The 18370-nt window shown below is 37.2% G+C and overlaps 2 protein-coding genes across 2 annotated transcripts; one reads left to right on the top strand and one right to left on the bottom strand.

Annotated features, from left to right (window-relative positions):
* Nucleotides 1-7765: 7765 nt before the first annotated feature.
* On the bottom strand, nucleotides 7766-8428 carry LOC142335257 (uncharacterized). Its single transcript, XM_075383677.1, has one exon. The coding sequence runs from the start codon at nucleotides 8332-8334 to the stop codon at nucleotides 7822-7824; it is 513 nt and encodes a 170-aa protein (XP_075239792.1). The 5' UTR covers nucleotides 8335-8428; the 3' UTR covers nucleotides 7766-7821.
* Nucleotides 8429-13504: 5076 nt separating this feature from the next.
* LOC142334889 (uncharacterized) lies at nucleotides 13505-16966 on the top strand. Its single transcript, XM_075383215.1, has one exon. It carries the CDS (start codon nucleotides 13505-13507, stop codon nucleotides 16964-16966), a length of 3462 nt encoding a protein of 1153 aa, XP_075239330.1.
* Nucleotides 16967-18370: the final 1404 nt, after the last annotated feature.

The raw sequence follows: 18370 nt of genomic DNA, 5'->3' as shown, positions 1-18370 counted from the left end.
CCTGGAATTATTAGGTCTTTTTTTATAGTTCTAGGTCTAGTGTAGGGAAGGTGGTCGACCCAGCTAATAAATATTTAAGTAATTCATGTTTTTAAATCTTTTTAAGTTCATGGCTGAGTGTAGTTTTCAATTTTTAGATTTGTTTTAGCATGTTTAGGGTACAATTGGCGCTTAACTATTACCTTTAGGTTTATAAGACTCTATTGTATTTTTATCCTATTCTTGAGAACTGCACCAAACATTTGGTTTGAAGTACGTATAAAAAAACCGGGGTTGGCTTATGAAAGGAATATTGGCCAAACCGCTTTTAGTTACGAGAGTGGGTCGATGACTTTTGACAAAACCGTGGTTGACTACTTTATAAGTGTTTGCATATATTGTAGTCAAAATCTTTGTGTTCCTTTTTGTTTGAATTTGCACAAAAATTTCGCCACTAAATGTTATAATTTTATGAATATTTTTGTTAGTTTGCGAAGCGTGCAAGATTTGCACAAATTGTCAAATTTTTTAGAATAGCAGAATAAATAGTAAAATTTTACTTTAGCTGGTCAAAGTTGATCAACATTTCTGGCTTTATGGTCCACAATTTGATCTGAAATTGAGAAACTGTAGCAACCTCCCAACTAATCCACTTATGTTGGATCCTTTTTGCAATGTTATGAGGCATAGCTCTGCTAATGCTTCAGTATCCGCTTTTCTGACCAAAAGTTTTGACTATCCGCCAGATCAGTAGAAGAAAGTGGAGAAACGAAAAAAATTCCGGTGTTGTCCGATACAGGGAGTGAAAGTAAGACAGTGGTCGACCGATATTGGGTATGAAAAGACAGTGGTCAACCAACATTAGGTATGAAATGACGGTGGGTCGGCCTACAAAACGACATTTGGCTGACATTAATAACGTGCTCACACAAGTCTTTTACCTTGCCAATTTATCATTGACATCGACTTCGTCAGTCCACGGTTGAACTCTCAATTGGTAGCAAAGGTTGTAATAGTTTTCAAAGATTGTAAAAAATTTTGGTCTCTACATCCACTGGATCAGTTAAAAACAGGAAAAATGAAACGAAGATCAGGGTTGTTCGATAAAGGGAGTGATAGTAAGACAGTGGTCGGCCTATGTTGGGTATAAAAAGACAGCGGTCAACCAACAATAGGTATGAAATGACCGTGGGTCGGCCTACGAAATATCATTTGGCTGGCATTAATGATGTGCTCACACAAGTCTTTTACGTTGCCAATTTATCATTCACCTCATCTCGGTCAGTCAACGATCTATTTCTCATTCGGTACCAGAGATCGTAATAAATTTTGCAGCTCAAAAGAAAATTTTTTCTCTACGTCTAGGTGTCTAATAATAGCCCCTTATAAGACTTTTAGCTCTCATAAATTTTTAGCTGACTTACTATATTATGCTACAGGGAGGGGGAAAGCAGATGGTGTACTGATTTGATGAATGGTTTCCATGGACAAAAACAATACAAACCAATCAAACTAACAGGCACGGGTTGTTGTTCTCATAAATGATTTTTATCCCAAGGACCGTCGCTTTCTTCAATTTTGATGACAATTTTTTACATTGAGCTTAATCAGGCAAGAAGTTGTAAAGCTCTTACAGAGAAAGCTTTCAGAAATACTCTGATTAGTCCACTGATGCTAATTTAAGAAATCATTTAACGAATTTCTAATACAAAATTCCGTTTAAATTTTTTGCTTTTCTAAGAAAATTGTCATTTAAAAGCACAACCAAAATGCAAATCACAAAGCGTTATTTTTTGTATTAAATATAATGAACACTCTAAGGGTGCATCCAGATATAAAAATAAGATTTAAAACAGACAAATTTTCATTTATAAAGCATTTTTCTGAATTGATGGAACAAAAAATCAATTAAAGTGCGTTTAAATTTATGCTGAGAGTTCAGAGCTCTATCCCGTGAGCAAAAGTTTTGCCACTTCTCAAATTTGTTTGTATCAGAAGTTGTAGCGTTCTCCCAACTACGGCACTTATTTCGGATTCTTTTTTACAATGTTATGAGGCACAGCTCTGCTAATGCTTCTATAAATGCTTTTCTGACCACGACTGATGACTATCCACCAGATCAATAAAAGAAAGCGGAGAAACGTTAATAATACCAGGGTTGTCCGATACACGAAGTCAAAGTAAGACAGTGGTCAAATGATGATGTTTTTGAAAATACCGTGGGTCGGCCTACGAAAGATCTCTGGCTGACAATAATAGTGTACTCAACCATCTTTTTCTTAATCGGTACGACAGATTGCAATAATTTTTGCAGCTCAAATTGTTTTGAACTCTACGAGTCTAATAGTCGCCCACTATGAGGCTGTTAGATATCATCAAACTTTAAACTCACTTGAGATTATGCTGCAGGAAGAAGGAAAGCAGTAGCTGTACCGGTGGCTGACCGCGATTGATATTTTTTGTCATTGAGTAGGAAAAAACCGATAAATCCAATTGCATTAAACAGAACTGCGTATTTTCGGAAGAATGTCAACACTGGTGCTAATGCTTCAAACGCTGGTCGTTCAGTGAGATACTGCGCTGCTATTAAGTTTTCAATGGACAAAAAAGATGTACGTCAATCAAACTAACAAGCGGGGATTGTTGTTCTCATACTTTTTTATCCAAGGAAACGTCGATGTCTTCAATTTTTTGTTGACAGATTATTACATTGAGCTCAATTGTGCCTAACTGTTTTCAATAATATATTACAAGCGCAAGTAAACTTAATAATTTTGAAAAGATGACTTCTGTTGCAACCAGGCACGAAGTGGCAACTCCCAAAATTCTTGCAGAGAAATGCTTACAGAAATCTTTTGATTAGTCCACTGATGTTACCTTAAGAAACTTTTTAACGAAATTCTGAAACCTTTTGTTTACTTTTTTGTTTTTCCAAAGAAACGTGATTTAAAACCACAACCATCGTTAGGTTAAATGCTTACATGTCAAAAATACCGAAATACAAATCAAAATGCGTTTCTATAATATATTAATTATTCTGAACACTCTAAGGCTGCTCGTAATTGCATCCAGATATTAAAGATAAGTTTAAAGGGAGACATAGTGTTTTTGTAAGGCATTTTTTAAATTGATCTGACAGCAAATTGTTTAAAGCGTGTTTAAATTTGTGCGGAGAGTTCAGTGCTCTGTCTTGTGAAGACAATTTATTCTCTTATGAGTAGTCTTGTGAGACTAGTTGTTTTAATCTCAGATTTTTAAATATTCAAGTGGTTTGCAAAGTTTTGAAAATTTCAGATGTTCTCCAGGACCAATGTTTTTTTGGGGCTGACTTTTGAGATGATCTGTTCAGCTGGCAAGGCTGGATCTTTTACTATAAGATCTCAACAGCTGTAAAACTTCCTGTTTGATTGGCAAAATTTTGGTCCACAGTTAATATGACAACTAATGCGCCTCATATTTCGGCAGGACGAATTCCCCTAAGTGACAGATGTAAAAGCACTTTTGATTAATTTGCTAAACATTTTACTTCAATTTGAGTTCAAGTGTTTCTCAAAAAATATTGAGAAACACTTGAACTCGTTGTCATTGTACCGTACATTGTCGTGAGATTTGTCTGATTCGTTAAACATTGAATATCCTTTTTCTTTGAATTTATAGTCGAGCAGATCCTATTCAAAGAGTTTTCCGTTTCTTCGAAAAATCTTCGGACTTTTCCTCAGACTTGCAGATTAGGTTTTTATCAACTGCAAACTGACCAACTCTCAGCTTTTCCTGAAAATGATGGGAGAAATCAATACCATTCGAAAGAAAACATTAGAAGTCCAAGAAGTGTACCTTGGAGAACACCATTGTTAAAAATCAAGCTTTTTGAAATCACGTTCGCAAATTTGACGCAACAAGTTCCAATACTGGTGAAATAACATAGGGGTGAAAACGTTGACAATAACGAATTGATACTTTCGATGTTTTCAGAAAAGTTTCCTGCAAAATCGAACTACAAGCTTTTGCAAGATCTAAAAAATGCTGCTATTTCATTTTTTCTCGAACTTTCTTAAATTCTTTCAGTGAAATACGGATAAGGCTAATTGGAGGACCTAACAGTTTGGAAAAGAAGTTTTTTCCCAAATAAAATATTGTTTTTACCGAAGCAACTTTTAATAGAAATGGGCTTACAAAATATTTCACTGACAGTGGAATCACCGATAAAGTACAAAAATTTTTCAGAAAGGTTTTCGATCTTTAAATGAGCTGTTTTATATATACATGCTTGCATGTTTGAGATCTGTTTGACAAAAATAAACTTCTATAGACTCGGTCAAAATAAACTGTAGATGGTTAGAATTAGCGTGTTCTTCTCTTTTCAATGCGCATGCATATAAGCGTTTCATCAAGTGATTTTATTTATTTTCCAAACTGTCAGAAGCTCTACCAACACCTCTGTTTTTCAATTTACAAAAAATGAATATTCAATAGATCAAAAAGATGTCCAAAAAGGTGTTAAATAGATCAGAGATGCCCTGACCTTTGCAAAGACACATTTCAATGGAAAGTTTATTACAAGCGTTGCAAATTGACCTTTTTTTATATTTTTTTTTGCTATACCACCTGTCAATATGTGAGAGCCAGTTCGTGATCGACTTTTTCATCCTCAAATGTTTTTTTGTTCCTAATTTTGTCATCGTTTTTTTCTGCTGCTGCAAAACCAAATTAAGGTCAAATTTCAAAAGGAGTGAAACATACTTCACGGCTGGCTATTTGATTTTCGGTAATGAAACAATTGTCATGTACAAATTTCAACTGCTACAAAACAGGTTAAATATTCAGTGTTTGTGAAATTTAACACTAAACCCGATGCAAAATCTTATAAAATTTTTTGACAATGTTTGTGACAATTGTGTGTATCAACCTTGCAGTCGCAAAAAAACAGAAAGTTATCTGTAGACAAAACAATTATCAGATAACTCTGCACTTAAATCAATTTCAAAGAAATCTAGAATGATTTAAAAAGGACAAAAGAACTTGTCTATGAAACATTTTTCAATGCCTTAATGATTTCTAGCCCTTTTGTTTTAAGGATTTTGTGATAACCAAAATGGACTTCCTTTTTTTTGTTTGTGCTTCAAATTTTGGTGTCAATATTTGTCCAACTCCACAATATTTCTCTGCGCTTCTTTTTAGAGACGAATATTCCTTTTTGCAGTTATGGTTATCACCAGAACACATTTTAAAAATTTCATCTATTTCCCTATTTTTTCAGCGTTGCATCGAGTGCTAATAAATTAGAGGCATTGATGAGGTTTAGCCTTTTTTAGGGTTATCTCAAATTAATCTTAATAAAAAATCAGAAGGCATTAAAAAAGCTTTTAAGAAAAACTCAATGAGTACAAAAACTATCTGCCTTATAAATAAATCAACATAAAGCTATTAAACTTTAATTTGTTTTTCGCTTTCGTAAGGTTGCTAGTTTTTAACTGCTTCTATTTTCAGAATTCGACAGAAGCGAAAACGTCGAATAAATCGATAAAAATCGTGCCAATACAATTCTCATCTCAAGCCACATGGCAATTTTTTGTAACTTTCCAGGTTTATTGTTAATTTTTTTAATGATGGTATACAATTCAATATGTTCAAAAACCGAACATTTTTGGACTGGAATATTTAATTCCGTTATAGCTAGGATGAATTGCGTCTTCAAAAAGGTCGTGAACTGAAAGTGCGCTATCAGAGAATTCCCCTTTTTACTATTAATATGAGTCATGATGTTCTCAAAAGCTGATTTATATACTTGATGAATTTGGCTATTTGTTCAACAGTTTGTTTTTATTCAAAACATCTGTCTTTTACGGGACCAAGAAGACAAATACGCACTCTATAATTCTTCAGCTGTTGCATACATTTGTCAACTGTTTGTTTCAGTTGATCAGAAGCCCTTTTGTCGGACGCTTTTGTCAATTGAGTTTTTTGCTTTGTGCAGATACAATGTTTCTGTTTTCGCTCCAAAAACAGAAACAACAGCAAAATTTGTGCAGAGACAATGTTTGTGTTTTGTGCAGAGACAACGTTTCAAAACATCCAAAAAAGTTATCTGTAGAAAAAAACATTCTTTTGCACTTATTTCAATTAAAAAACTCGAATGCAATAAAATGGACAAAAGACGTTGTCTATGAAACAGTTTTTAATGCATTCATGACTTCTAACCCTTGTGTTTAAAGGATATTGTGATAAACAAAATGGACCCCCTTTCTTTTTTGTGCTTCATTTTTTGGTGCCAATATTTGTTCAACTCCACAATCTTTCTCTACGCTTCTTTTTAGAGACGCAATTTTTTTGGAGTTAAGGTTATCACCAGAAAAAATTTTGAAAATTTTATGTATTTTCTTATTTTTTCAGCTTTTCATCGAGTGTTTTTAAATTAGAGGCATTGAAGACATTTGAAGTTTTGTAACGTCCTCTCAAATTAAATTTAACAAAACTGTTAGAAGACATGATATGCTTTTAAGAAAAACCTCAATGGGAACAAAAACTATATACCTTATAAATAAATCAACATAAAGCTATTAAACTTTAATTTGTTTTTCGCTTTCGTAAGGTTGCTAGTTTTTAACTGCTTCTATTTTCAGAATTCGACAGAAGCGAAAACGTCGAATAAATCAATAAAAATCGTGCCCAAACGATTCTCATCTCAAGCCACATGGCAAGTTTTTGTAACTCTCCGGTTTGAATGGTTCTTCATTCATGATGGTATACATTTCAATATGTTCAAAAGCCAAACATTTTTGGACTAGATTTTTTAATTCCGTTATAGCTAGGATAAAATCCTTCTTAAAAATATCGTGAACTGAGAGTGCATTATCAAAGGAATCTTTTTTTGACCATGGTTATAAGTCATGATGTTCTCAGCAGCTGATTTATAGCTACTTGATGAATTTGGATAGATGTTCAACAATTTGTTTTTATTCAAAACCTCTGTTATTGACGGGAGCCAGTTAACAAATACGCTCTCTATTGTGTTTCAGTTTCTGCATACATTTGTCAACTGTCTCTTTCAGCTGATTAGAAGCCCTATTGTTGGATGTTTTTGTCAATTGAGTTTTCTCTTTTGTGCAGAGACAACGTTTCTGTTTTCGCTCCTGTTGAATAGTATTCAATAACATTTTGAACAAGCTTTTTTGTTTCAGATAAAATGGAGTGAATACCTGCTGTTTTTTTAGAAATATCTTTTTGATTGATTTTACGGAAGAAACTGCTGAATATGAAAAATTTGTTTGGCAAAGCGGGGAATTATTCTTTGGGCGATACGTCTTATTAGGCATTTTAACTTTTTCCGACATTTCGACCTATTTTGTTTGTCAAAATGCATGCTGTCTAACAAATTGTTTGAAAAATGTGTAATGCAAAAAATCGGATTGAGTTTTTTGCTTAGTTCTATGTCGTACAAAAAACATTCATTTATCATGTTATACAGAATTTCGTATCACTTCATCTGAATTTCTTTAAAACAGTGCGAGAAAAAGAGACAGAAGATAGATACTGTTTTCAGTCATCTTTACATCGCTGAGATGATACTAAAAGGATAAATATTCTAACTTATAAAATTACATCTAACATCAAATTTTCTATAGAACGAGATAAATTTTACAGTAGAGTTTTTACGCATACTATGGTGAGTGAGGTCGAGAATTTCCCTCTCCTCTCCCTCTGCTTCCCTCCTCTAGTACTGTACACAGCCCCATGTAAGTTACTTGTTACGATGAGATATATGTTGCAGATAAAATAATATGATTTCACTAAACAAATTTGTTGGCGGTGGTGGGGGTGCGGTGGGGGGGGGCATAGATTTCTCTAGTTGACGCTTGTTATCGATTTGGTTCTCTCTTGTTTGCTGTATGTAACAACATAGTCTACAATTTCACCAAAGTCTTGGAACTGGTATTGTTGCTGACGTTTCTGCTCTATTTCTTCCATGGGCATCAGGGAAGTCTGTCGTTGCAGGTGCTTCAGTTTATGTTTCGCATCGAAGTACCTTCGAGATGCTGGAGATATCGACGTTTGACTCTCGGCGGAGAGAATAACTGTTGTAACATCTCCTAACTCGTTGCTTTTCGAGATCTCGTTGGAACCACCCCCAAACGGCAATTCCTCTCTGATAATTGAGGTGGGGCGGGAAGCATACGGCGTTCGGTTCACGTTCGTGACGCTGAGAGATGGTCGCCGATGGAAAGATGCTTGTTTTGGCACTGTTCTTTGTTTGATCAGAGGTGATTTGATTGGATTTGGACAGTGGACAGGTGTGGTGTTGGGTACGTTGAGGTCAGTCTCAATTATTGAGGGAATTGCGGCGACTGCGACAGTCATCGTGGGCAGTGCAAGTTCTCTAACACTTGACTTCTTAGTCTGCAATGGAGCTGTTGAACTGAATGAGTTTCGATGTTCTGTTGCTTCTTTTGCAGCGTCTATATTAAACAAATCAGCTCATCAATTGAATATACAAAAGACTTTGGGTCAACCGTATGTTGGGTATTTAAATACCATATTTTTCGACTGGGTCAACTTTACTAGTCTGCTCGACCATGTAATTACAGTAGGGAATTAACCCTAACCCAGACGAGACCAAATGGTTATCTCTCAAGGTTCTTGCAACAAATGGTTATCTTGCAACATATTGAAGGTTATCTCGCAAGAAGCAGACATTGAAAAGGCAAGAACTTGAGCTCAAAATGAGCCACCACCTAAACGAATTTTGAATGTCAGTAGACAAAAAAATCTCAACCAGAATTAGGCTTCATCTGCCTTAAACTGAGCACATAAAATGAGCCTTATACTGATCATTTGGAGCCACCTCAACTTTATTTGTGTTTTCTCATGGTCAACCCGCATCGACCAGGGTTTTAAAATTTTGTCGTTTTGCTTTTTACTCAATTTGAACAATGCGAGCGACGCTTTTTGTAAAAATCACGCTGCTCAGGGTTTGAATTTTGCACATGGTGTTTTATGACACAGAAAGACAAATTTGTCAATGCCATTTCCCGCAAACGGACAAAATAGAGCACCGAACTTTGTTTTTCAGTTTTCTTTCAAAAAATCTCTAGTTTTTGTTTAAAAATTAAAGGAACAAAAACATCCAATTAAATAGAGTTTAAAATTGATCAAAAGACATTTGAATAGTTTAGAAAAATTTTCCTCCATTTACTGCTGACAGAAAAATCAAAAGTACGAATCAGAAAACAATCTTAAATTTAAATAAATATGGACTTGATAAGATTACCATTACAACGCAGAGGTATACTCCAATCTTTCCGCCCCAGTAAAAAACGCTATCAAAAAAGATACATAAAATGAGCAAAATCAGAAGACCAGCTGAGTATGTATAATTTAAAAGTGGTTCATGGTTCCGTGGTTCTTGCTAAATTGAGTTACTTTCAAGTTGGAAATTAGGTGACAAGTCTTGAAGTGCATTTTCGCTCAGTTTAGGTATCTATTTTTTGTATTAAATTTATCTACAATCCACATTTTTTTCCAATTTAAGGCTCGCTTTTGAGAGTGTAAAAGTGGTTTAAAGCATTATTAATTGATCATAAGAAAATGGTTTATGATAATGTACCATATCGGGCTTAGATAAATTTACTAATAGGTTTGCCAATGCATAAAAATTGATACAACCAGATATTTGTCTTCTAGGTCGGGAATCAGCAATATACCACCAGGACGGAATCACGACAAAACCAAAAAAACAACCCAAACCAAGCAAATGACATCACGGGAATACCATCGCAAAGGAAACAATCACCAATATGAAACTCCTGAGGACTCAAACAGCTAAAATATATATTAAGAAAAACACAAACTCAAATAGAAATCGAAACACGTGTTTTAAATTTTGTTGTCAAAATCTTATCGCCTATAATTTGGTTTAAAAAAAACTCAATTACGTCAGCAGTGGTAAAAAAATGTTCGTCAAGGTAATCAGAAGAGTGTCAACCTGTCAATTGTCACTTGGGATGAATGGAGGGACTTTTCAGGAAAAAATATGAACGCCTGGTGTTGCGATCAAAAAACTTTTGATACTCATTTTATATAATTGTTTAGGTCCTTTTGAACGTATATAACTTTGCGAATTCCTAAATAGTCAAATAGTACCATATGAAGTGCCCTAGTAATGTTTTAACTTGTTAAAAGTGCAGAATTTACCCTATAATCAAAAAGTGCTAATTTTGCCTGTTTTTTAAAGTGCTGTATCTTCTCAGGAGGTGATCTGAGAACCCTAAACCCCCCCTTTGTTTTTCTAGTGGGACCAAACTACGATCAATGGTATAGGTCTCAACTCGTACCTTTGACCTAAATTTCACATCATTTTTTACCTCATTTCTGCCAAATTTATCTGTTTTACGGTGTGTTTGTCATATTTTGTCAAAGTTCGATTGCATTTGAGTGTTCATATGTTCCATAATGGTGCTTAATGGTCACGTCAAGTGACCACAAATGCCAAACATCTGTTTCCTGTGCTTGTCATTTACTTTAGCCCGACTAATAGGCAGAAAATGTCAGAATTTTCATATTTTGATTATTTATTTTTAACTTTAAACTTGATTATTTGCCCTAATCACGCCACAATTGTGTTCGGATGCTCTTGGTGTGTGATTCTGCTATTCTCGTTCATGAGATTGCTTTAAAGTTGTCCTTAAACGGTTCATAGGTATTTAAAATGAATTCACAAATGTATTTGTTTAGTTATGTAAACATTGTAAGTCAGTTTTATAACATCACAAGGTGAAGTTGTTTTGATTTTATATTTATAATGATTAATTATCAAGTCAGCGAACAGTTGCATTCAGATTGTCACGATATTGATAATTTGAAACTTTTATATATCGTTTTGGCTGAAAACCTAAGGATAAAATACAGTCATAAAAAATAATTTGAATTTGATATCGGACCAACCGGTACAAAGATAATTTTAGTTTTTTCACTCTTATTATCAGCCGGAACATTATTGGTCCGCAATCTCCCCGGACATTTGCAAAACTGAAATTTCTACAATTTCAAGAATGTTCAAGAAGTCAACGAATAGTAGCAAGAAAGCTACAATTGCACCCTCTGGATCAGAAAAATGTTCTTCTCAAGCCAACAAAGAAATCATCTTGCAACGTTTTGAACGCGCACAGGATCTGTTAAAAATTGACACAAAATACCAAGCGTTGAGAGGCAAACGAGAAGAGCTTTTGCGTTTGTTGAATGGAAATTATCGTATTGCACGGATTCAAAGCGATTTGAATCGCTATTTTGAAGACGACGAAATTTTAAACGATATGCTGAGTCTTTTTGTTAAAAGCCATGCACGTGAAACGCAAGCACATGAGTCGGTCATAGAATGCACTGACTAACGAAATCGTTTAGCGGCTCATAAGCAAAACATACTTTCCCTTTTCGATCAGAAGCAGAAGGCAGCACTCAGCAAAGGAAATGTTTCCTTTGGAGAAACAACAGTTTCAACGTTCACTACGGTATCAGAAGAGACACTAAAATCTAACGTCAATACTGATAGTGTACCCAGTAACAGTGATGTTAATCTTGTCAGTAGCAACTCCCAGACTAGATCTGAGAGTTCCTCTCATCTTAGCCCGAAAAACCCTCAGAGCGACGATTTGAACAGTCGATCAGTAGATGATTTCGAGCGAGAAGAGGAAAAGAAGATACGAAAACATCAACGGATTGCAGAGAGACAGGAGAAAGCCAAGAAGAAGGCAGAGATCGAGCAGAAACGGCTTCAAATGGAGTTCGAGAGAAAACAGCGAGAGCACGAAGAGCAGATGAGGCAATTAGATGAAAAACTCCAACTTCGTTTGCTAGAAGCTGAGTTAGACAGCTCAACAGGAGAAATTTCTGACAAATTGAGAAGCTCCACAGAATCTGAATGTGAAGACCGTAAGCCTTCTAAGGATTCCTCTAAACGTCTTTCTGATGATTGGGCAGATTATGCAGAGAATTTGCGATTTGAGTTGCCAGAAAAGCATCTGGTTCTTTTCTCAGACAGAAACGTCCAAGTGTTGTTAGTCAACTTGCCGAGTACAGAAAGCGGTACGAGTCAGACGAAGATTGCGGGAATCCATTCGAAAAGGAAACGAAAGTCGAAAGTACCCCAATCGGTCGAGGGGAAAGAAGATATTCTCCAGAGCGATCGATATATGCCAGTTCCTATCTGCCTACAGGTGGAAGATATTCTGGATATAGCTTGCCTTCAGTAACGCCTCCAGTCAGTACGCATAGAAGCTTGCCAAAGTTGAAATTGCGCGAGTTTGACGGCAATCCACTTGATTGGCCCGAGTGGAGTGGAATGTTTTTGGCCACAGTTGATAGCAGTTCCATCAGCAAAGATGAAAAGATGAGCCATCTGAAGACTTTGCTAACAGGCAAAGCAAAGCGAGCAGTCAATGGGTTGGGCTATTCAGGTGCTATGTATGACGAAGCATGGAACACGTTGCAGAGGAAGTTTGGACAGCCTCATCACATTGTTTCATCTCAGTTGGCCAAGATACAGAACTTCAGCCAGGTTAGATTCAACGATCTGTCAGCACTGGTTGAATTAGCCGATACCGTATCTACATTCGTGAACATTTTGCAGCAGTTTGGATATTCGAACGATCTGTTTTCTTCAAGTAACCTCGATGTAGCAGTCAACAAATTGCCCCTTGATATGAAACGACGATGGTTTGCGTATATTGAATCTCCTTCGAAAGTCTCACGAATACCAAACCTTGTAGAATTCAACAACTGGCTGCAAGAAGAATCTCAGGTGCATGAGCGATTAATTCAATGCTCACCTACAACGTCGAAATTCGACCCACAAACAGCGAAATTTGGCAAACGGTCAGACTTCAAGAAGTCATCCAAATCCAGCGAGTCGACTTTCAGTTCAAACGATAGCAAAGAAAAAACCGAAGTCAAATGTCCCATCGAGGGTGGGAATCATCGAATTTGGAACTGTGAAAAGTTCATAAACATGAAAACCGACGACAGATACAATGTCGCTAAGGACAATAAATTGTGTTTCTGCTGCCTAGCTGACAATCATCTCGGAAAGGATTGTCCCAGGAAATGCAAGTGTGGAATTGACAATTGTGAGAAGTTTCACAACAAATTTCTCCACTATAAAAAGAAATCCGACAACAGTAAGCCTCCAACAGAGGTAACCAACTTGACAAGTAATGCAGAGCCTGTTAGAGGTCTTATGCAAATTGTCCGAGTTAGAATCTTTGGAACAGAAGGACAGTTCGAAGATACACTAGCAGCTTGTGATACGGGATCAACTCAGACTTGGGTTGACGATCAACTTCTGAAAAAGCTGGATCTTGACGCAGAGACTGTTTCCTTGAATGTAACTGGAATTCATGGAACTAAAACGACGCCATGTCAAACGGCATACGCGGTAATTGGGCCGGCTAACTGCGTGTAGAGCAAAGCAAAGTTAATCAAGATTCACAGTCAAAGTAGTTTGGAAATCGGTACAAATGTGTACAATGTTCAAGAGATGAAGCATAAGTATCCCTACTTGAAATGCGTGAATTTCAAGGAGATCGACCTCAAGAAAGTGAATATAATTCTGGGTCAGAATGCTTACGAGTTGATTAGACCACTAGAGTATAAAAATGGTGGTGTCAATAAACCTTGGGCTGTCAAGTTGCCGCTAGGATGGACAGTCAGTGGTCCAGTACCAGTGAGTGAGCTACGTTTCAGCGCTGCATGTCATATCGCTAACGATGACGATGTGAAATTAGCCGAAGTAGTCAAGAAGTGGTGGGACATGGAGTCTTACGGAACTTCGATGGTCGCTGACAAGCGAACGAAAGAAGACAAGCTGGCAAACGAGATCCTCAATTCAACCATACAGTTCAACGGCGAAAGGTACGAAGTTGGATTGCTATGGAATGGAGATCAAGCAGCTTTGTCAAATAACTTTTCGTCAGCTCTGGGACAACTTCGTGGACTGAAGCGACGACTAGACGCAGATAGCTCCTTAAAGCAGCGATATAGTGACACTATAGCATCTGATTACGAAAAAGGATATGTAACTATTCTTTCAAGTGCAGAATTGGCAGAGACAGCTAATCAACCAGTGTGGTATGTTCCTCATCATCCGGTCCTCAATCCACACAAGCCTGATAAAGTCCGGAGAGTATGTAACGCAGCCAGCAAGTTTCGTGGATACTCTCTTAACGATGTTTTACTAGCAGGTCAAGACTTGCTAGCTAGTTTAATGGGAATACTTGCCAGATTCCGTGAAAATAAGTATGCAATGAGTGCCGATATTGAAGAAAGGTTTCTTCAAGTTGAGGTCAAACCCGAAGATAGGAAGTTCTTGCGATTCCTGTGGTTTGACGAAAATGACAAAATTGTCACTTACCAGTACAATCGACACATCTTTGGCGCTAAATCATCCCGTACATGTGCTAATTTTGATTTGCAGAGATGTGCAACCGACAATGCAGACGGATCAGAGCGAGCAAGTCACATTGCCTGTCACAATTTCTATATGGATGATTTGCTTGTTTCACTTAAGAGCAAAGATGACGCTGCCAGAATGAGAATTGAGCTCACATCACTCCTGGCAAAGGGTGGTTTTAAGCTGACGAAGTGGGCAACCAATTTCGAAGCAGATGAAGTCCACGACAAAGCATTAACAATACTGGGACTTGACTGGAACAACAAAAATGATACCCTCAAAGTGTGTCGAGGTCTGCAGTTTGAGCCAGAAAGTAATTGGACCCAGAGGAAAGTGCTGTCAGTTGTCTCAAGTGTTTTCGATCCATTGGGATTCCTAGCACCTTTTGTCATTAGAGGAAGAATTATCCTTAAAGGCATTTGGCAGACAAAAGGACAGCAGTGGGATTCTTTCATTGAAGATGACTTGAATAATCAGTTCACTGAACGGGTCGCAGAGCTCAACACAGGCGAAGCGTTTGATGTGCCGCGATGGTATCAAACATCAGACGACAGTGTTCGAAATGAACTACATGTTTTCGGCGATGCTTCAGAGGATGCATTTTGTGCAGTGGCATATATGGTCACAGAAGACAATACGCATAATCGAAAAGTGTCTTTCATAATGGGAAAAGCTCGAATAGCTCCTGTTAAACATCATACGATTCCAAAACTTGAACTAATGGCCGCAAATACTGGAAATCGTCTGAAAGATTCCATTGTGAAAGAGCACTCACTATATTTTCACAAGACGTACATGTGGTCTGATTCAACAACCGTCATTCAGTGGATCAATTCGAGTAACGAGAAGCAACCTACGTTCGTCGCAAATAGAGTAGCTGACATACTCGATACCTCAACAGTTGATGAATGGCATCATGTTGCTGGTGCCAAGAACCCAGGAGATCTAGCCACAAGAGGACTTCATTTTGATGACGTCTCCAACAGTAATTGGATAAATGGCCCAGCCTGGCTTCGAGAACCAATTGTCTTGTCAGAGGATAACCAGACTCCAGCAGTGCAGGACATGGGAGTTCAGGTATTTTCTGCAATTGAAGAATTTAACTCTCCAATTCAATGGGACAGATTTAGTCAGTTCAATCGATTACGACGGACAGTAGCATGGGTATTGACCATCTTCCGTTCTAACAAAACAGTTAACGAGCTTCTTGACGAGGCAGAAACTGTGCTTTGGAAATCAGTTCAACAAGAGAGTTTCGGACAGGAACTTAAAGACTTGAAAGCTGGAAGATCAGTTTCTTCGAATAGCACAATTGTTACATTGTCTCCCTTCCTTGACTCAAATGGAGTAATGCGAGCTAAAGGAAGACTGAGCAAATCTAATCTGTCATATAATATGAAGCATCCAATCATCCTGCCTAGCAAGCATCGGGTGATTGAATTGTATCTAAACTACAAACACAAATCATTGCATCATGAAGGTGTCGAATACCTTCGCAGTTTGATTCAACGAGAATATTGGATTCTGGGTTTACGCAACGCGCTACGATCGGTAAAGCACAATTGTCTGCAATGCCGAAGATTCGGAAACACCATTGAACCCCAGATGAGTGATTTGCCGGAAAATCGAGTCAAGGACAACGTCCGACCTTTCACTCATTGTGGCATAGATTACTTTGGACCGCTGCATGTTACTCAATCAAGGAAGACCTTGAAGAGATGGGTTTGTTTATTTACTTGTCTCAGCACTAGAGCAGTTCATTTGGAGTTAGTAGAAAGTCTGGAAACTAGTGCTTGTATTGACGCAATTAATCGATTTGCTTCGCGACGAGGTAAACCAGCAAGTATCTTATCAGACAATGGAACGAACTTCGTCGGAGCTGCGAAAGAGTTCAGGGAAGCCTTCAAGCAGTTAAAATTTGACAGTATAACGGACAATCTAGCTGAGAAAGGAACTCAATGGAGTTTCAACCCGCCTGCTGCGCCTCACTTTGGTGGCGTCTGGGAAAGATTGGTTCGTTCATGTAAGAAAGCTATCTACAACATCTTGAGAGCGGACTCTTACGACGAAGCAAAGCTAAGAACAACCCTATGTATAGTTGAGCAGTTGCTGAACAACCGACCGTTAACAGCAGTCAGTGGAGACGCCTCTGACTTGGAAGCTTTGACCCCAAATCACTTCCTGATTGGTCAAGCTAATGTTGTTTGGCCTTTCAGTGTGTTTTCTGGCAGTGGTTTAAGCTGTCGAAAATTGTTCAGGGAACAGAAGAAGGTTCTAGTCGATATCTGGAAACGGTGGATGAGTGAATATCTTCCGCAGTTGCAACAACGCAGCAAATGGTCGAAGGAAGAGCTCAAGGAACATCAAGTTGGAGATTTGGTTTGGATTGTGAACAAAGACATAACTCCTTTCTGTTATCCTTTAGGACGAATTACTGAGCTTATCAAAGGAAGCGACAACATAGCAAGATCAGCGATAGTTAAAACTGTGAAAGGGACTTATCAGCGTCTTCTAGTAAAACTAATACCAGTAGATTCTGATCGCAAGTGATGTTATTTTTGTTCCGTGACCAAAAACTGGGCCGGCTATGTTGCGATCAAAAAACTTTTGATACTCATTTTATATATTTGTTTAGGTCCTTTTGAACGTATATAACTTTGCGAATTCCTAAATAGTAAAATAGTACCATATGAAGTGTCCTAGTAATGTTTTAACTTGTTAAAAGTGCAGAATTTACCCTATAATCAAAAAGTGCTAATTTTGCCTGTTTTTTAAAGTGCTGTATCTTCTCAGGAGGTGATCTGAGAACCCTAAACCCCCCCTTTGTTTTTCTAGTGGGACCAAACTACGATCAATGGTATAGGTCTCAACTCGTACCTTTGACCTAAATTTCACATCATTTTTTACCTCATTTCTGCCAAATTTATCTGTTTTACGGTGTGTTTGTCATATTTTGTCAAAGTTCGATTGCATTTGAGTGTTCATATGTTCCATAATGGTGCTTAAAGGTCAGGTCAAGTGACCACAAATGCCAAACATCTGTTTCCTGTGCTTGTCATTTACTTTAGCCCGACTAATAGGCAGAAAATGTCAGAATTTTCATATTTTGTTTATTTATTTTTAACTTTAAACTTGATTATTTGCCCTAATCACGCCACAATTGTGTTCGGATGCTCTTCGTATAGGATTCTGCTTTTCTCGTTCATGAGATTGCTTTAAATTTGTCCTTAAACGGTTCATAGGTATTTAAAATGAATTCACAAATGTATTTGTTTAGTTATGTAAACATTGTAAGTCAGTTTTATAACATCACAAGGTGAAGTTGTTTTGATTTTATATTTATAATGATTAATTATCAAGTCAGCGAACAGTTGTATTCAGATTGTCACGATATTAATAATTTGAAACTTTTATATATCGTTTTGGCTGAAAACCTAAGGATAAAATACAGTCATAAAAAATAATTTGAATTTGATATCGGACCAACCGGTACAAAGATACTTTTAGTTTTTTCACTCTTATTATCAGCCGGAACACCTCTCTTTATGCTAAGTCAGAGACATCAAGACGAGAGAAAATTCGTAAGCGCATATCTTCATTGCAGCCGATTGCAGCCCACTAATATATCGCAATTGCGTTCAGGGTGGTAAGTCCTCATCTTTCCTCCCATTGCAGCCCATTGTGGCCCCCGCTTTTGTCGAAATTTTGATCAAAGGTTGATTCAGCCTAAATCGTCCTATTGCAGCCCCACAATTAAATAAATAAATAAATTCCCCCAGGCAAAACTATCCCCTCACTCACATCAATTTACCCCCCACCAATTTAACCCTACTTCCTAATATTCTCAAGGGTCTAAAGTGATAAGATAATTGTTCAGATGATATTTAATTGTCATTAAAACATCTAAAAAACAACTTCAGGAAAGAACAAATAATGTATCGTTCTTCAAAGCTA

The sequence above is a fragment of the Convolutriloba macropyga genome, chromosome 2 (genome assembly GCF_964194025.1).
Source record: "Convolutriloba macropyga chromosome 2, txConMacr16.3, whole genome shotgun sequence".
Lineage (NCBI taxonomy): Eukaryota > Metazoa > Xenacoelomorpha > Acoela > Convolutidae > Convolutriloba > Convolutriloba macropyga.
The sequence above is the reverse complement of the archived record's forward strand: the minus strand, read 5'-3'. Positions and strand labels throughout refer to the sequence as shown.

What these genes read in the sequence shown, in the direction of transcription:
- LOC142335257 (XM_075383677.1), bottom strand. Translation starts at nt 8,334, where the DNA reads ATGACTGTCGCAGTCGCCGCAATTCCCTCAATAATTGAGACTGACCTC.
- LOC142334889 (XM_075383215.1), top strand. Translation starts at nt 13,505, where the DNA reads ATGAAGCATAAGTATCCCTACTTGAAATGCGTGAATTTCAAGGAGATC.